The sequence below is a fragment of the Camarhynchus parvulus genome, unplaced genomic scaffold, assembly GCF_901933205.1.
Source record: "Camarhynchus parvulus unplaced genomic scaffold, STF_HiC, whole genome shotgun sequence".
In the NCBI taxonomy this organism is placed as follows: domain Eukaryota; kingdom Metazoa; phylum Chordata; class Aves; order Passeriformes; family Thraupidae; genus Camarhynchus; species Camarhynchus parvulus.
Window position 1 is genome coordinate 140927 of NW_022148490.1, and position 18410 is coordinate 159336.

At 42.4% G+C, this 18410-nt stretch overlaps 1 protein-coding gene and 1 long non-coding RNA gene across 2 annotated transcripts; both read right to left on the minus strand.

Moving 5' to 3' along the window:
* Nucleotides 1–683: 683 nt before the first annotated feature.
* LOC115916833 lies at nucleotides 684–4543 on the minus strand. The gene is made up of 3 exons (XR_004061631.1): nucleotides 4468–4543; nucleotides 1954–2026; nucleotides 684–725 (listed from the first exon to the last, which is right to left on the minus strand). It is a non-coding gene; the product is annotated as an uncharacterized LOC115916833 (long non-coding RNA).
* A 366-nt stretch (nucleotides 4544–4909) lies between these two features.
* Nucleotides 4910–18078, minus strand: LOC115916828 (very long-chain specific acyl-CoA dehydrogenase, mitochondrial-like). The gene is made up of 6 exons (XM_030970568.1): nucleotides 18043–18078; nucleotides 10690–10776; nucleotides 9540–9602; nucleotides 6697–6798; nucleotides 5582–5685; nucleotides 4910–4919 (listed from the first exon to the last, which is right to left on the minus strand). The coding sequence occupies exons 1-6, from the start codon at nucleotides 18076–18078 to the stop codon at nucleotides 4910–4912; spliced, it is 402 nt and encodes a 133-aa protein (XP_030826428.1).
* Nucleotides 18079–18410: the final 332 nt, after the last annotated feature.

An 18410-nucleotide genomic window follows, 5' to 3' on the forward strand; every position in this document is an offset into this window, starting at 1 on the left:
CACACAAAATTCACATAAAATTTAACATAAAATTAACACAAAATTCATCCAAAATTCACCCTAAAATTCACCAAATTCACCACAAAATTCTCATAAAAGTCACACAAAATTCACATAAAAATCCCCCCAAAAATGCCCCAAATCATCCAAAATTGCCCCAAAACTCCCCAAAAATCACCCAAATTTCCCCCCAAATTCACCAACAAATCCCAAAATCCCAAAATCCCAAAAAACACCCAAATTCACAAAAATATCCAAAAATCCCCAAATTGCCCCAGAATTCACCAAAATTAATTCCCCAAAATTCCCAAATATCCCCCAAACCCAAAAATCCCCCCAAAAACACCCAAAAATCCCACAAAAAATCCCCCAAATTGCCCCAGAATTCCCAAATTTCCCAAATTCCCTCACAATTCCCAAATATTCCCCAGCAAAATGCCTCAAACAAAATCCCAAAAATCACCCCAAAAAATCAAAAAAAGCCAAAAATGCCCCCAAATTGCCCAAATTTCCCCCAAAAATCACCCAAAAAATGCCCAAAAATCGACCAAATCGCCCCAAATTCCCCAATTTTCCCCAAAATTCCCCAAATTCCCCAAAGCTCCCGGATTCCATTTTCCCCAAAACCCCTCCCGGGAATTCTCCCCGATTTACCGCGCCAGCACCACGGCCATGCCGCAATGCGTCGATAACTCGGCCCACGCGCTTCAGGGCGAACTGCTCGTCTGGTTTGGGGGCAAATTCGGGGCTCAGGACCCCAAAAATCCTCCCTGGGACCCCCAAAATCGAACTCGGCGACCCCAAAAACCCCCAAAGCCCGAAAAGCCCAAAAAATTTGGGGGAAAAACGGCGAAAAATGGGAAAATTTGAGGGAAATTGGAGTGAAAATGCTGAAATTTTGCATAAAATTGTGCAAATTTTGCCCGAAATTCACCGATTTTTGACCCAAATCCAATCCAGGACCCACAAAATCGAACTCAGCGATACCAAAAACCCCCAGGAGACGCCAAATCCCCCAAAATTTGGGGTAAAAAACTCAAAAAATGGGAAAATTTGGGTAAAAATCAACCGAAAATGTAGAAATTTTGCACAAAAGCCTCAAATTTTAACCAAAATTCCCCTAAATCCACCCAGATTTAACTCAGGACCCCTAAAATTGAACTCAGTGACCCCAAAAACCCCCGGGAGCCCAAAAACCCCACAAAAATTTGGGGGGAAAACGGTCAAAAATGGGAAAATTTGGGGAAAATTCAACCAAAAATCCTGAAATTTTGCCCAAATTTTGCCCAAAAATCCTCAAATTTTGACCTAAATCCACCCCAGGACCACAAAATCAAACTCGGTGACCCAAAAAAAAACCCCAGGAGACCCAAAATCCCTCAAAATTTGGGGTAAAAAACTCAAAAAACGGCAAATTTTGGGTAAAATTCAACCTTTGGAGGCCAAAACTTCCCAAAAATTCCACCAAAATGCCCCAAAAGCTGCCCCAAATGCCCCAAAATTCCACCCAGGACCCCAAAAATTGAACTTGAAACTCGAAATATCCCCAGGACCCCCAAACCCCAAAAAAATTGGGAAACGCGCTTCCCCAGCCCCCAAACCCCCTCATTGGGGGGGAAAACGGCCAAAATGGGAAAATTTGGGGAAAATTCAGCCCCAAATTCCCAAAATTTCACCAAAATTCCACCAAAATCCCCCAAAATGCCCCAAAATTTTGGATTTTTTGGATCTCCTGCCCCTCCCCCTCCAAATCCTAAATTTGCCCCCAAATCATTTGGGGACCCCCAAAAATTGATTTAAAATTCCTCAAAAATGGGAAAAAAACCACAAAAAATCCAATTTAAATCCCAAAAAATGCCCCAAAATTTGGGATTTTTGGGGTCCCCTGGTCCCTCCCGAGTTCCCAGTTTTGGGGATTGTCCCAAAATTGGGGGAATTTGCCCCAAATCTCACCCACGATCCTCTTGCCGTGCTTGATGAGCAGCGCCTCGGCCGTCTCGGCAAAGAGCTCCAGGCACTGCGCGGTCTGGGGAGCCAAAAACGGCCAAATTCAGCCCAAAATTCAGCCAAAATTCAGCCAAAATTCAGCCAAAATTCACCCAAAATTCACCCAAAATTCACCCAAAATTCACCCAAAATTCAGCCCAAAATTCACCCAAATTGCCCAAAATTCACCCAAAATTCACCCAAAATTCAGCCAAAATTCAGCCAAAATTAACCCAAAATTCACCCAAAATTAACCCAAAATTCAGCCCAAAATTCACCCAAAATTCACCCAAAATTCAGCCCAAAATTCACCCAAAATGCCCAAAATTCACCCAAAATTCAGCCAAATTCAGCCCAAAATTCACCCAAAATTCACCCAAAATTCACCCCAAAATTAACCCAAAATTAACCCAAAATTCACCCAAAATTCAGCCCAAAATTCAGCCCAAAATTCACCCAAAATTCAGCCAAATTTCACCCAAAATTCAAAATTCAGCCAAATTTCACCCAAAATTCAGCCCAAAATTCACCCAAAATTCACCCAAAATTAACCCAAAATTCAGCCCAAAATTCACCCAAAATGCCCAAAATTCAGCCCAAAATTCAGCCAAATTCAGCCCAAAATTCAGCCAAAATTCACCCAAAATTCAACCCAAAATTCACCCAAAATTAACCCAAAATTCAGCCCAAAATTCAGCCAAAATTAACCCAAAATTCAGCCCAAAATTCAAGCCCAAAATGCCCAAAATTCAGCCCAAAAATTCAGCCAAAATCACAAATTCAGCCCAAAATTCAGCCAAAATTAACCCAAAATTCAGCCCAAAATTCACCCAAAATTAACCCAAAATTCAGCCCAAAATTCAGCCAAAATGCCCAAAATTCAGCCCAAAATTCAGCCAAATTCAGCCCAAAATTCAGCCAAAATTAACCCAAAATTCAGCTCAAATTCAGCCAAATTTCACCCAAAATTCAGCCCAAACTTCAGCACAAAGTCACCCAAAATTCAGCCCAAAATGCCCAAAATTCAACCCAAAATTCAGCCAAATTCAGCCCAAAATTCAGCCAAATTCAGCCCAAATTTAACCCAAAATTCAGCCCAAAATTCAGCCCAATTTAACCCAAAATTCAGCACAATTTAACCCAAAATTAACCCAAAATTCAGCTCAAATTCAGACAAATTTCACCCAAAATTCAGCCCAAAATTAACCCAAAATTCAGCCAAAAACGCCCAAACTTCAGCACAAAGTCACCCAAAATTCAGCCAAATTCAGCCCAAAATTCAACTCAAAATTCAGCCAAAAATTCAGCCCAATTTCACCCAAATTTCACCCAAACTTCAGCACAAAGTCACCCGAAATTCAGCCCAAAATTCAGCCCAATTCAGCCAAAACTTCAGCCAAAAATGCCCAAAATTCTGCCCAAAATTCAGCCAAATTCAGCCCAAAATTCAGCACAATTTAACCCAAAATTCACCCAAAATCCAGCCCAATTAACCCAAAATTCAGCCCAAAATGCCCAAAAGTCAGCCCAAAATTCAGACAAATTTCATCCAAAATTCAGCCCAAAATTCAGACAAATTTCATCCAAAATTCACCCAAAATTCAGCCCAAACCGCTCAAAATTCACCCAAAATTCAACCACAATTCAGCCAAATTCAACCCAAAATTCCCACAAAACTGAGCCCAGAATTTCCCCAAAATTCAGCCCAATTTAACCTAAAAATCAGCCCAAAATTCAGCCCAAAATTCAACCAAAATTGAGCCCAAAATTCAACTGAAATTCACCCAAAATTCAACCCAAAATTCGGCCCATTTTGGGGTGGATTTGGGGGTTTTTTGGGTGAATTTGGGGTGAATTTTGGGGTTTTTGGGTCAGCACTCACCTGTTCGGCTCTGTCCTTGAGCTCGGGCTGCAGGGACGGATTTGGGGTTTTTTTTGGGGTGGATTTTGGGGGAAATTTTGGGGTTTTTTCAGTGAATTTTGGTTCTCTTTGGGGTTTTTTGGGGCCAGAAATCCGATTTTGGGGTTTTTGGGGTGAATTTGGGGTTTTTCGGGGGCAATTTTGGGGTTTTTGGGTCAGGTCTCACCTGTTGGGCTCCATCCTTGAGCTCGGGGTGCAGGGAGGGATTTGGGATTTTTTGGGGGAAATTTTGGGTTTTTTGGGGTGAATTTTTGGGGTTTTGGGGCGAGAAATCCAATTTTGGTTTTTTTGGGGTTTTTTGGGGTGAGTTCTGGGGATTTTGGGGTGAATTTTGGGGTTTTTGTGTCAGCGCTCATCTGCTGGGCTCCGTCCTTGAGCTCGGGGTGCAGGGAGGGATTTGGGATTTTTTGGGGTGAATTTTGGGGTTTTTGGGGTGGATTTTGGGGGAAATTTTGGGTTTTTTTTGGTGGATTTTGGTTCTCTTTGGGGTTTTTTGGGGCCAGAAATCCGATTTTGTGGGTTTTGGGGGTGAATTTTGGGGTTTTTGGGTCAGGTCTCACCTGTTGGGCTCCGTCCTTGAGCTCGGGGTGCACCAGGTGCTGCAGGGAGAGTCCCGAGCCCAGCCCGGCTTTCCTGGGGGAAAAACAACAAAAAATGGGATTTTGGGGGGAAAACAACAAAAAATGGGATTTTGGGGGAAAAAAAGGGATTTTTTGGGGGGAAAAACCAAACAAAAATGAGATTTTGGGGGGAAAAACGAAGTAAAAATGGGATTTGGGGAGGGGGGAATGGGATTTTGGGTTTGGGAAAAAAACCTAAAAATGGGATTTTTGGGGAAAAAACCAACCAAAAATGGGATTTTGGGGGATCCAGGGGGATTGTAGGGAATTTTTGGGTGGATTTGGAGGGGATTTTGGGGACAAATTCAGGATAACGTCAGGATAATTTGCGGTGGTTTTGGGGATAATTTCAGGATAATTTTCGGGTGGTTTTGGGGTAATTTCAGGGTGATCTGGGGGATAATTTTGGGGTGGTTTTGGGGTGGTTTTGGGATGTTTTTGGGATGTTTTTGGGGTGATTTCAGGGTGATTTTGGGGTGATTTTGGGGATAATTTGGGGTGATTTCAGGATGTTTTTGGGATGTTTTTGGGGATAATTTCAGTGTGACTTTGGGACGATTTTGGGGATAATTTTGAGGTGGTTTTGGGGTGATTTTGGGGATGTGTTTGGGATGTTTTTGGGATGTTTTTGGGGATAATTTTGGGGTGGTTTTGGGGTGATTTCAGGGTGATTTTGGGGTGATTTTGGGGGATATTTCAGGGTGATTTTAGGGTTTTGGGATGTTTGGGGGGTTTTGGTGTTTTGGGGTTTTTGTTGTGTTTTGGGGATAATTTCGGGTGACTTTGGGTGTTTTTGGGGATGTGTTTTGTGTTTTTGATTGTTTTTGGGGTTTTCGGTGTTTGTTTTTGGGATGTTTTTGGGGATAATTTCGGGGTGTTTTCGGGGTGTTTTTGGGATGTTTTTGGGGATAATTTCGGGGTGTTTTCGGGGTGTTTTTGGGATGTTTTTGGGGATAATTTCGGGGTGTTTTTGGGATGTTTTTGGGATGTTTTTGGGGATAATTTTGGGTGTTTTGGGGTGTTTTGGGGTTTTGGGGTGGGGTTGGTGGGTTGCCCGGGGTCACCTGCGCCGCCGGCACCTTCCCCGGTGAGGACGCCCACGTTGCCCAGGGGGTCCCTGAGCGCCGCCTGCACCCCCCGCAGCTGCGCCCCCAGCGTCTGAAAGGGTTAAAAACGGGGGGGGGGGGGTCGGGGGGGCCCCAAAAGCCCCGAGAGCCCCAAATCCCGGGGGGGGTTGGGTGGGAAATCCCAAACTGGGGAGACTGGGAGGGAGGAACCGGCATTGGCAGGGGGGTCCCAATGGGGGGTCCCAGTTCATCCCAGTTCATCCCAGTTCAATTCCAGTCCCTCCCAGTCCCTCCCAGTCCATCCCAGTTCATCCCAGTCCATCCCAGTTCATGTCAGTCCATCCCAGTCCATCCCAGTTCATCCCAGTTCATCCCAGTTCAATTCCAGTCCCTCCCAGTCCATCCCAGTCCATCCCAGTCCATCCCAGTTCATCCCAGTTCCTCCCAGTCCATCCCAGTCCATCCCAGTCCATCCCAGTCCATCCCAGTCCCTCCCAGTCCCTCCCAGTCCATCCCAGTCCCTCCCAGTTCATCCCAGTCCATCCCAGTCCATCCCAGTCCCCAGTCCCTCCCAGTCCATCCCAGTCCATCCCAGTCCATCCCAGTTCATCCCAGTCCCTCCCAGTCCCTCCCAGTCCATCCCAGTCCATCCCAGTCCATCCCAGTCCCTCCCAGTTCAATCCCAGTCCATCCCAGTCCCTCCCAGTCCCTCCCAGTCCCTCCCAGTTCAATCCCAGTCCATCCCAGTCCATCCCAGTTCATCCCAGTCCCTCCCAGTTCAATCCCAGTCCATCCCAGTCCATCCCAGTCCCTCCCAGTTCATCCCAATCCCCTCCCAATTGCCCCAAGTCCCCTCCCAGTTTGTCCCAGTCCATTCCCAGTCCAAACCAGTCCAAACCAGTATAAACCAGTCCAAACCAGTATAAACCAGTCCAAACCAGTATAACCCAGTCCCTGGCAGCCCTGCAGGGCCAGGAAGAGCCTCAGGATGTCCTGAAACCCCTCCCAGTCCATTCCCAGTATAAACCAGTATAAACCAGTCCAAACCAATATAAACCAGTCCCTCCCAGTATAAACCAGTCCAAACCAGTTTAAGGGGTACCTGGAAGCCCTGCAGGGCCACGAAGAGCCTCAGGATGTCGTTGGTTCCCTCGAAAATGCGGAAAATCCTCAAATCGCGCAGCACCCGCTCCACGCCCGGCTCCTGGCACGGAACCAAAGCGGCCCAAAATCATCCCGAAAAACCTCCCAAAAATGCCCCAAAATTCCCGCAAAAATCCCACAAAAATCTCCCAAAAATTGCCACAAAAATCTCCCAAAAATTCCCACAAAAATCGCCAAAAATTTCCAAAAATTCACCCAAAAATTCCCACAAAAATCTCAAAGAAGTTCCCAAAAGTTCTCACAAAAATCTCAAAAAATTGCCACAAAAATCTCCAAAAAATTACCAAAAATTCCCCCAAAAATCCCCAGAAAAATCCCACAAAAATCTCCAAAAATTCCTGCAAAAATCTCCAAAAAGTTCCCAAAAATTCCCCCAAAAATCCCCCCAAAATTGCCACAAAAATCTCCAAAAAATTCCCAAAAATTCCCACAAATATCTCAAAAAAATTCCCACAAAAATCGCCAAAAATCTCCCAAAAATTCCCACAAAAATCGCAAAAAAATTCCAAAAATTCCCGCAAAAATCGCCAAAAATTCCCACAAAAATCCTCCAAAATTCCCCCCAAAATTTCCACAAAAATCTCCAAAAAATTCTACAAAAATTCCTGCAAAAATCCTCCAAAAATTCCCACAAAAATCTCCAAAAAATTCCCAAAAATTGCCACAAATATTCCCACAAAAATCTCCAAAAATTCCCCCCAAAATTTCCAAAAATTCCTGCAAAATCTCCAAAAAATTCCCACAAAAATCTCCAAAGAATTCCCAAAAATTCCCGCAAAAATCCCCCCAAAAATGTCAAAAAAATTCCCACAAAAATCCCCCAAAAACTCCCCCCAAAAATTCCCGAAAAATTCCCCAAAATTGACAAAAATTCCCACAAAAATCCCCCAAAAACTCCCCCAAAAGTCCTCCAAAAATCTCCAAAAAATATCCCAAAATTTCCACAAAAATCTCCAAAAATTCCCCCAAAAATTTCTACAAAAATCTCCAAAAAATTCCCAAAAATTCCCACAGAAATCTCCAAAAAATTCCCAGAAAATTCCACAAAAATCTCACAAAATCTCACCAAAAAAAAATCCCCAAAAATAAAAAAGGATCCCATAAAAACGCATAAAAAATTACCAAAATATCCTCAAAACATCCAGGGAATCCCAAGAAAATCCTGGAAAATCCCACAAAAATCCCAACAATTCCCAATCCCTGAATCCCACGAACCCCAAAACTCCCAAAAAATGGAAAATGAAACCTCAAAAATGGGGAAAAAACCAAAGTTTGTAGAATTGGCCCCAAAAAATGGGGAAAAAAGAAAAAATGTGAAAACCCCCAAAAACATGGAATTCCTAAATTCCATCAAACAATCCGGAACCCAAAACCCCAAAAAACCTCAAAGTTTGTGAATTTTCCCTAAAATCCCAACAATTCCCAATCCCTGAATCCCAGAACCCCCAAAATTCCCAAAAAACCCCAAAATTTTGGGAAATTTTCCCCAAATCCCAACAATTCCCAATCCCTGAATTCCAGAACCCCCAAAATTCCCAAAAACCCCAAAATTTGAGGATTTGGCCCCAAACATTGGGGAAAAAAAACCCCAAAAAATGGGAAAAAAACCACCAAAAATCAGGAAAAAACCCCAAAATTTTGGGGATTTTCCCTAAAATCCCAACAATTCCCAATCCCTGAATCCCAGAACCCCCAAAATTCCCAAAACACCCCAAAATTTGAGGATTTGGCCCCAAAAATTGGGGAAAAAACAAATCAGGAACAAAACCCCAAAACCAAAAAATGGGAAAAAAACCACCAAAAATCAGGAAAAAAACCCCAAAATTTTGGGGATTTTTTTCCCTAAAGTCCCAACAATTCCCAATCCCTGAATCCCAGAACCCCCAAAATTCCCAAAAAACCCCAAAATTTGAGGATTTGGCCCCAAAAATTGGGGAAAAAAAACCCAAAAAATGGGAAAAAAACCACCAAAAATCAGGAAAAAACCCCAAAATTTTGGGGATTTTCCCTAAAATCCCAACAATTCCCAATCCCTGAATTCCAGAACCCCCAAAAATTCCCAAAAACCCAAAATTTGAGGATTTGGCCCCCAAAATTGGGGAAAAAACCCCCCCAAAAATGGGAAAAAAAAACCACCAAAAATCAGGAAAAAACCAAAAGGGAAAACCCCAAAATTTTGGGGATTTTCCCTAAAATCCCAACAATTCCCAATCCCTGAATTCCAGAACCCCCAAAATTCCCAAAAACCCCAAAATTTGAGGATTTGGCCCCAAAAATTGGGGAAAAAAAAACCCCAAAAAATGGGAAAAAACCACCAAAAATCAGGAAAAAACCCCCAAAATTTTGGGAATTTTCCCTAAAATCCCAACAATTCCCAATCCCTGAATCCCAGAACCCCCAAAATTCCCAAAAAACCCCAAAATTTGAGGATTTGGCCCCAAAAATTGGGGAAAAAACCCCAAAAAATGGGAAAAAAACCACCAAAAATCAGGAAAAAACCCCAAAATTTTGGGGATTTTCCCTAAAATCCCAACAATTCCCAATCCCTGAATTCCAGAACCCCCAAAATTCCCAAAAAACCCAAAATTTGAGGATTTGGCCCCAAAAATTGGGGAAAAAAAAACCCCAAAAAATGGGAAAAGAACCACCAAAAATCAGGAAAAAACCCCAAAATTTTGGGGATTTTTTTCCCAAATCCCGACAATTCCCAATCCCTGAATCCCAGAACCCCCAAAATTCCCAAAAAACCCCAAAATTTGGGGATTTGGCCCCAAATCTCACCTGCATGAAGCCCATGCCCCCCATGACCTGGATGCACTCGTCAGCCACGGCCCAGGCGGCCTCCTGGAAATTTGGGGGAAAATCCCCAAAATTTGGGGGAAAATGGGAAAATTTGGGGTTAAAAAGCAACGGGGGAAAAGGTAAAATTGTCCCCAAAATCCACCCAGAATTCCCAAGGGAAAAAATCCTGAAATTCCTGGGAAATTCCCTCCCGGAATTTTGTGTTTTGCCAAAAAATATTGGGGAGGTTTTTGTTAAAATCTCTCAGAATTCCCCCCAAAAAATCCCTCAAAATTCCCCAAAAATCCCAGAATTCCCTCTCCAAGCTCTCAGGATCCTCCAAAATTGGGGGAAATTCCAAAATTTCCCCCCCAAATCCATAAAAATCCCTCCCCCCCCCCCCAAAAAAAAATTTGGGAATCCCTTCCCAGAATTTGGGAATTTCCAAAATTCCTCCCAAAATTCTCCCCCCAAATCCATCAAAATAATTCCCAAACTGCTCCAAATCCCAGAAAATTCCCCAAAAATGGGGAAAATCCTAAAATTCCCCCAAGTCCCAAAAAAAAATCCCAAAAATTTCTGGGAAATCCCCAAATTCTCCCTCTAAAAATCCATTAAAATCCGCCCAAAAATCCCAAATTCCTCCTAAAAATCCCAAATTTCCCCCCCAAATTTTGGGAATCCCTTCCCAGAATTTGTGAATTCCTCCCGAGCTGCCCCAAATCCCAAAAAATTCCGCAAAAAATTTGGGAAAATCCCAAAATTTTCCTCCAAAATCCATAAAAATCCCCCCTGAAAATTTGAGAATCCCTCCCAAAAATCCGCCCAAAAATCCCAAAATTCCTCCCAAAATCCCCAAATTTCCCCCCCAAATTTTGGGAATCCCTTCCCAGAATTTGGGAATTCCTCCCGAGCTGCCCCAAATCCCAGAAAATTCCCCCAAAACTGGGAAAATCCCAAAAATGTCCCCCAAAAATTCCATAAAAATCCCCAAAAATTTGGGAATCCCTCCCAAAAATCCCCCCAAAAATCCCAAAATTCTTCCCAAAACCCCCAAATTTCCCCCCCAATTTTCGGGAATTCCTCCCGAGCTGCCCCAAATCCCCGAAAATTCCCCAAAATTTGGGGAAATTCCCCAAAATTTCCTCACGGAGCCGAAGATTTTGCTGATGGCCGCCTCGATCTGGAAGTCGGGGTCGCCCCTGTCCATGTTGGCGCTGATCATGAAGGCCATGGACTGGAATTTGGGGGGAAAAAACGGGAATTTGGGACATTCCCAAAACATTTGGGATGGTCCCCAAAAAATTTGGGAGATTCCTGTTAAAATTCCGGGGTTTTTCCAGCAAAAAACGCCAAATTTCGGCTTCAAATCCACCCAAAATCCACCCAAATTCAGCCCAGAATCGTCTCCATCCCCAGATCCTGCTGGATTTGGGGGGAAAAATGCGAATTTGGGGGAAAAAAAAAGGAATTTGGGACGTTCCCAAAAAATTTGGGACATTCCTGTTAAAAATTCTGAGGATTTTCCATCAAAAAATCCCCAAATTTTGATTGAAATTGACCCAAATTCCCCCAAATTCCCCCCCAAAATTCCAGAAATTCATCCCAAAAAATCCCAGAATTGTAGAGATTTCCCCCATTCCCCCAAAAACCTCCCCAAATTCCCCCCAAATCTCTCCCAGACCCCCCAAATTTTTCAGGCTCCTTCCCCAAATTCCCAAAATTTTGGGAATTTCCCCAAAATCCTCCCAAATTCCCTCAAAATCCTCCCAAATTCCCCCCAAAATCTCCCAAAATTCCCAAAATTTTTCCCCAAAATCCCCCAAATTTTCAGGATCCTTCCCAAAATTCCACAAAATCTTCCCGAATTCCCCCAAAATTCCCCAAAATTCCCCCCAAATCCTCCCCAAATTCCCAAAAATTCCCGAAAATCCTCCCAAATTTCCCCGCAGATCTCTCCCAGACCCCCCAGATTTTTCAGGATCCTTCCCAAAATTCCCCAAATTCCCCAAATTCCCCAAATTTTGAGAATTTCCCCAAAATCCCCAAATTCCCCCCAAAATTCCAAAAATTTCTCCCCAAAATCCCCCAAATTTTTCAGGGTCCCTCCCAAAATTCCCCAAATTCCCCCCAAAAATCCCCCACCCCCAAAAAAACCCCCAAACCCAAAAAAAACCAATCCAAACAAAAAAACAACAAAAAAAAAACCAAACATCACCAAATTTCCCAATCCCAAATACCCCAAAAATCCCCAAATCCCCTTCCCCAAATTCCCTAAAATTCCCCAAATTCCCCCCCAAAAATCAAATTCCCAAAAATTCCAGAAAATGCCCCCAAATCTCTCCCAGACCCCCAAATTTTTCAGGATCCTTCCCCCCCCAAATTCCCCAAATTTTGAAATTTCCCCAAAATCTCACAATTTCCCCAAATTCCGATCCCACCCAAAATTCCACAAAATCTTCCCAAATTCCCCCCAAATCCTACCAAAATTTCCCCAAAATTCCCCCAAAAATTCCCCCCAAAATCCTCCCAAAATTCCCCCCAAAATTCCAAAAATCCCCCAAAATCTCCCAGCCCCCCAAATTTTCCCCCCAAAATCTCCCCAAATTCCCCAAAATTCCAGAAAATCCCCCCAAATCCTCCCAGACCCCCAAATTTTTCAGGATCCCACCCAAAATTCCACAAAATCATCCCAAATTCACCCCAAAACCCCCACAAATTTCCCAAATTCCCTCAAAATTCCCCCAAATTCCCCCAAAAATCCTCCCCCAAATTCCCCCAAAAAATCCTCCCAAATCTCTCCCAAACCCCCAAATTTTCAGAATCCCCCCCAAATCCCCCCAAATTCCCCAAATTTTTCAGGATCCTTCCCCCAAAATTCCCCAAAATTTCCCCAAATTTCATTCTCAAAATTCCCCCCAAAATTCCCCAAAAAATCCTTCCCCCAAATTCCTCCCAAATCCTCCCAAAATTCCCTCAACCCTCCCAAATTCCCCCCCAAATTTTCCCCAAAAATTTCCCCAAATTCCCAAAATTCCCAAAATTTCCCCCCAAATCTCTCCCAACCCCCCCAAATTTTTCAGGATCCTTCCCAAAAATTCCCCAAAATATCCCAAATTCACCCCAAAAATCCCATCCCAAAATTTCTCCCAAATTCCCCAAAATTCCCCAAATTCCCCCCCCCCCCAAAAATCCTCCCCAAATTCCCAAAAATTCCAGAAAATCCCCCCAAATCTCTCCCAGACTCCCCAGATTTTTCAGGATCCCTCCCAAAATTCCACAAAATCATCCCAAATTCACCCCAAAAATCCCCAAATTCCCCAAATTTCCCCAAATTCCCTCAAAATTCCCCAAATTCCCCCAAAAAATCCTCCCCAAATTCCCAAAAATTCCAGAAAATGCCCCCCAAATCTCTCCCAGACCCCCCAAATTTTTCAGGATCCTTCCCCAAATTCCCCAAATTTTGAGAATTTCCCCAAAATCCTCCCAAATTCCCCCAAATTTCTCAGGATCCCACCCAAAATTCCCCAAAATCTTCCCAAATTCCCCCCAAATCCTCCTCCCAAACAAATTCCCCAAACAATTCCCCCAAATTCCCCCCAAAATCCTCCCAAAATTTTTCAAAATCCTTCCCCAAAATCCCCCAAATTTCCCAGAATTTCCCCAAATTTTCCTCCCAAATCCCCCCAAATTTCTCAAAATCCCACCCAAATTTTCCCCAAAATCTTCCCAAATTCCTCCCAAATTCTCCCCAAATTTCCCCAAATTCCCTCAAATTCCCCAAATTCCCCCCAAAAATCCTCCCCAAATTCCCAAAAATTCCAGAAAATCCCCCCAAATCTCTCCCAGACCCCCAAATTTTTCAGGATCCTTCCCCAAATTCCCAAATTCCCCAAATTTTGAGAATTTCCCCAAAATCCTCCCAAATTCCCCCAAATTTCTCAGGATCCCACCCAAAATTCCCAAAATCTTCCCAAATTCCTCCCAAATCCTCCCAAAATTTCCCCAAATTCCCTCAAAATTCCCCAAATTCCCCCAAAAAATCCTCCCCAAATTTCCCAAAATTCCCGAAAATCCCCCAAATCTCTCCCAGACCCCCAGATTTTTCAGGATCCTTCCCAAAATTCCACAAAAATCATCCCAAATTCACCCCAAAATCCCCAAATTCCCCCCAAATTCCCTTTCCCCAAATTCCCCCAAAAATTCCCCAAATTTTAAAAATTCCCCCCAAAAATCCCCCCCCAAATTTTTCCCAAATCCCAAATCCCCCCAAATTTTTCCAAGATCCCACCCAAAATTCCACAAAATCTTCCCAAATTCCCCCCAAATCCTCCCAAAATTTCCCCAAATTCCCTCAAAATTCCCCCAAAATTCCCCCCAAAAATCCTCCCCAAATTCCCAAAAATTCCAGAAAATGCCCCCAAATCTCTCCCAGACCCCCCAGATTTTTCAGGATCCTTCCCCAAATTCCCCAAATTTTGAGAATTTCCCCAAAATCCTCCCAAATTCCCCCAAATTTCTCAGGATCCCACCCAAAAATTCCCAAAAAATCTCCAAATTCCTCCCAAATCCTCCCAAAATTTCCCCAAATTTCCCCAAATTCCCTCCAAAAATCCTCCCCAAATTCCCGAAAATCCTCCCAAATTTCCCCCCAAATCTCTCCCAGACCCCCCAGATTTTTCAGGATCCTTCCCCAAATTCCCCAAATTGCCCAAAATTCCCCAATTTTCCTTTTTGAGAATTTCCCCAATTTCCCAAATCCTCCCAAATTCCCCCCAAAGTTCAGCGATCCCACCCAAAATTCTCCTGGATGTCCCCAATTTCCCCCAAATTCCCCCCAAATTCCCCAAATTTCCCCAAATTCCCTCCAAAACCCTCTGCCAAACCTTCCCAAAATTCCCCCCAAATTTCTCCCAAACCCCCAAAAATATGCAGAGAGAACCAAAAGTTGCCCAAAGTTTTTGGCCCAATTTTTTGATTTTCCCCAAATCTCCCAATTTCGGGGTCACGCATTTTGGCGGATTTTTGGCCATTTTAGGAGAGCTTTGCGGCATTTTTGGGCATTTTTGGGGATTTTAGGAATTTTGGCCGCAAATTGGTTTGGGAGTTTTAGGGAAACCTTGAAGGAAAATTTTGGGGAGTTTTAGGAGAGTTTTAAGGAACTTTGGGGGGGGGGGGGTGGGGGAGTTTTAAGGATTTTTGGGGATTTTAGGGGAAATTTGGGGGGATTTTGGGGGTTAGGATTTTTTGGGGGATTTTTGGGGGATTTTTAGGAGACTTTTGAGGGATTTTTTGGGATTTTGGGAGACTTTTAAGGATTTTTGGGGGATTTTTGGGATTTTTAGGAGAGTTTTAAGGAATTTTTTGGGGATTTTTAGGAGATTTTAAGGGATTTTTGGGGATTTTTAGGAGAGTTTTAAGGGATTTTTGGGGGATTTTTTGGGGATTTTTAGGAGAGTTTTAAGGAATTTTTTGGGATTTTTGGGAGATTTTTAAGGAATTTTTTGGGGATTTTTTGGGGATTTTGGGAAAGACTTTTAAGGATTTTTGGGGATTTTTGGGATTTTAGGAGACTTTTAAGGGATTTTTTGGGGATTTTTGGGGATTTTTAGGAGAGTTTTAAGGAATTTTTTGGGGATTTTTTGGGGGATTTTTTGGGATTTTTGGGAGAGTTTTAAGGAATTTTTTGGGGATTTTTGGGGATTTTTAGGGGATTTTTAGGGGATTTTTGGGGGTTTTTTGGGGGGTTTTTAGGAGACTTTTAAGGAATTTTTTGGGGATTTTTAGGAGAGTTTTAAGGAATTTTTGGGGGATTTTTTTGGATTTTTAGAAGAGTTTTGAGGAATTTTTTGGGGGATTTTTTGGGGATTTTAAGAGACTTTTAAGGATTTTTGGGGATTTTTTGGGGATTTTTAGGAGAGTTTTAAGGGATTTTTTGGGGATTTTTGGGGGTTTTTTAGGAGACTTTTAGGGATTTTTTGGGGATTTTTGGAGAGTTTTTAAGGATTTTTGGGGATTTTTGGGAGGAGAGAGTTTTAAGGATTTTTTGGGGATTTTTTGGGGATTTTTAGGAGAGTTTTAAGGAATTTTTGGGGGATTTTTTGGGGATTTTTGGGGATTTTTAGGAGAGTTTTAAGGAATTTTTGGGGATTTTTGGGATTTTAAGAGACTTTTAAGGAATTTTTGGGGGATTTTTGGAGAGTTTTAGAAGATTTTTGGGGAATTTTTGGGGATTTTTGGGGAGTTTTTAAGGAATTTTTGGGGATTTTTGGGGGATTTTTAGGGATTTTTTGGGATTTTTGGGGACTTTAGGAGATTTTTGGGGGATTTTTTGGGGATTTTTGGGGATTTTTAGGAGAGTTTTAAGGAATTTTTTGGGGGATTTTTTGGGATTTTTAAGAGACTTTTAAGGAATTTTTTGGGGGATTTTTGGGAGTTTTAAGGGATTTTTGGGGATTTTTTGGGGATTTTTAGGAGAGTTTTAAGGAATTTTTGGGGGATTTTTTGGGGATTTTTTGGGGATTTTTAGGAGAGTTTTAAGGAATTTTTTGGGGGATTTTTTGGGGGTTTTTTAAGAGACTTTTAAGGAATTTTTTGGGGATTTTTTGGGATTTTTAGGAATTTTTGAGGGGATTTTTGGGGGATTTTTGGGGGGATTTTTAGGAGAGTTTTAAGGAATTTTTGGGGGATTTTTGGGGGATTTTGGGAGAGTTTTAAGGAATTTTTGGGGATTTTTGGGGATTTTTAGGAGAGTAAGGATTTTTGGGGGATTTTTTGGGGATTTTTAGGAGAGTTTTGAGGAATTTTGGGGGGATTTTTTGGGATTTTTGGGAGACTTTTAAGGAATTTTTTGGGGATTTTTAGGAGAGTTTTGAGGAATTTTTGGGGGATTTTTTGGGGATTTTTTGGGGATTTTTAGGAGAGTTTTAAGGAATTTTTGGGGATTTTTGGGGATTTTTAGGAGAGTTTTAAGGGATTTTTGGGGGATTTTTGGGGATTTTTGGGAGAGTTTTAAGGAATTTTTTGGGGATTTTGGGATTTTTAAGAGACTTTTAAGGAATTTTTGGGGGATTTTTTGGGGGGTTTTTAGGAGACTTTTAAGGGATTTTTTTGCATTTTTGGGGGGATTTTTTGGGATTTTTAAGAGACTTTTAAGGAATTTTTGGGGGATTTTTGGGGGCTTTTTGGGATTTTTGGGAGAGTTTTTGAAGGATTTTTTTGGGATTTTTGGGGATTTTTTAAGGAATTTTTTGGGGGGATTTTTGGGGGGATTTTAGGAGACTTTTGAGGGGATTTTTTGGGCGCTTTGGGGGGATTTTTGGGATTTTTCAGAATTTTGGGAGGATTTTATGGATTTTTTGGGTTTTTGGGGCATTTTCCCGGATTTTGGCGAGCTTTAAGAATTTTTGGGGGATTTTTGGGGGGATTTTTTGGGGGAATTTTAGGAAATTTTGAGTGGCAAATTCCAGGGGGATGTGGGGATTTTAGCCCGATTTTCTGAGAATTTTGGGGTTTTTTCCCATTTTTTCTTTTGCCAATTTTCCCCGGGACTTTTGCCGTTTTCTCGGGATTTTTTGGGGATTCGGGGATTTTAGGAATCCCAAAATTCCCAAAATTTTGGGAATCTCAAATCCCAGTAGGATCTGGAGTCATTTTTGCCCAGATTCGCTGAGCAATTTCTGGTTTTTTCCCAATTTCTTCATTTTCTTTCCAATTTTCTCGGGGTTTTTTGCCCTTTTCTCAGGATTTTTTGGGGATTTGGGGATTCTAGGAATCCCAAAATTCAGGAATCTCGAATCCCAGTGGGATCTGGAGTCATTTTAGCTCCGATTTGCTCAGGATTTTGGGGTTTTTTTTGCCGATTTCCTCATTTTTGGCCGATTTTCTCGGGGTTTTTTTTTTATTTTCAGGATGCCCAGAATTCCCAAAATTCCCAAGATCTCTGAATTTTAGGAATCTCAAATCCCAGTGGGATCTGGACTCACTTTAGCTCACATTCCCTGGGGAAATTGGGTTTCTTTCTGCCGATTTCTTTGGTTTTGTCCGATTTCCTCCATTTTTTTGCCATTTTTGGGGTTTTTTCCCCAAATTTCAAAATTCCCAAAATTCCTAAAATTCCCAAAATTCCAGAATTTTAGGAAACTCCAATTTCAGTTGGCTCTGGAGTCATTTTAGCTCCGATTTGCTCAGGATTTTCGTGGGTTTTTTGCCGATTTCCTCATTTTTTGCCGAATTTCTCGAGGTTTTGGGGGGATTTTTGGGGGATTTTTTGGGGATTCTGGGATTTTAGAAATCCCAAAATCCCTGAAAATTTGGGACTCTCGAATCCCAGTGGGATCTGGAGTCATTTTAGCTCCGATTTGCTCACGATTTTGGGGATTTTTTTGCCGATTTCCTCATTTTTGGCCGTTTTTCTTGGTTTTTTGGCCGATTTTCCCGGGGTTTTTTTTGATTTTCGGGATGCCCAGAATTCCCCAAATTCCCCAAATTTTGGGAATCTCACCGCGGCCTCCAGGAGCCCCCTCATGGTGCCGGCCATGGCCGCAGCCACAATGGGAATTTGGGGGTTTTTTTGCCCATTTTTTCATTTTCTTTCCGAATTTCTCGGGGTTTTTTGGGGATTTTTTGGGGATTTGGGGATTTTAGGAATCCCAAAATTCCCAAAATTTTGGGAATCTCAAATCCCAGTAGGATCTGGAGTCATTTTTGCCCAGATTCGCTGAGCAACTTCTGGTTTTGTCCCAATTTCTTCATTTTCTTTCCAATTTTCTCGGGGTTTTTTGCCCTTTTCTCAGGATTTTTTGGGGATTTGGGGATTCTAGGAATCCCAAAATTCAGGAATCTCGAATCCCAGTGGGATCTGGAGTCATT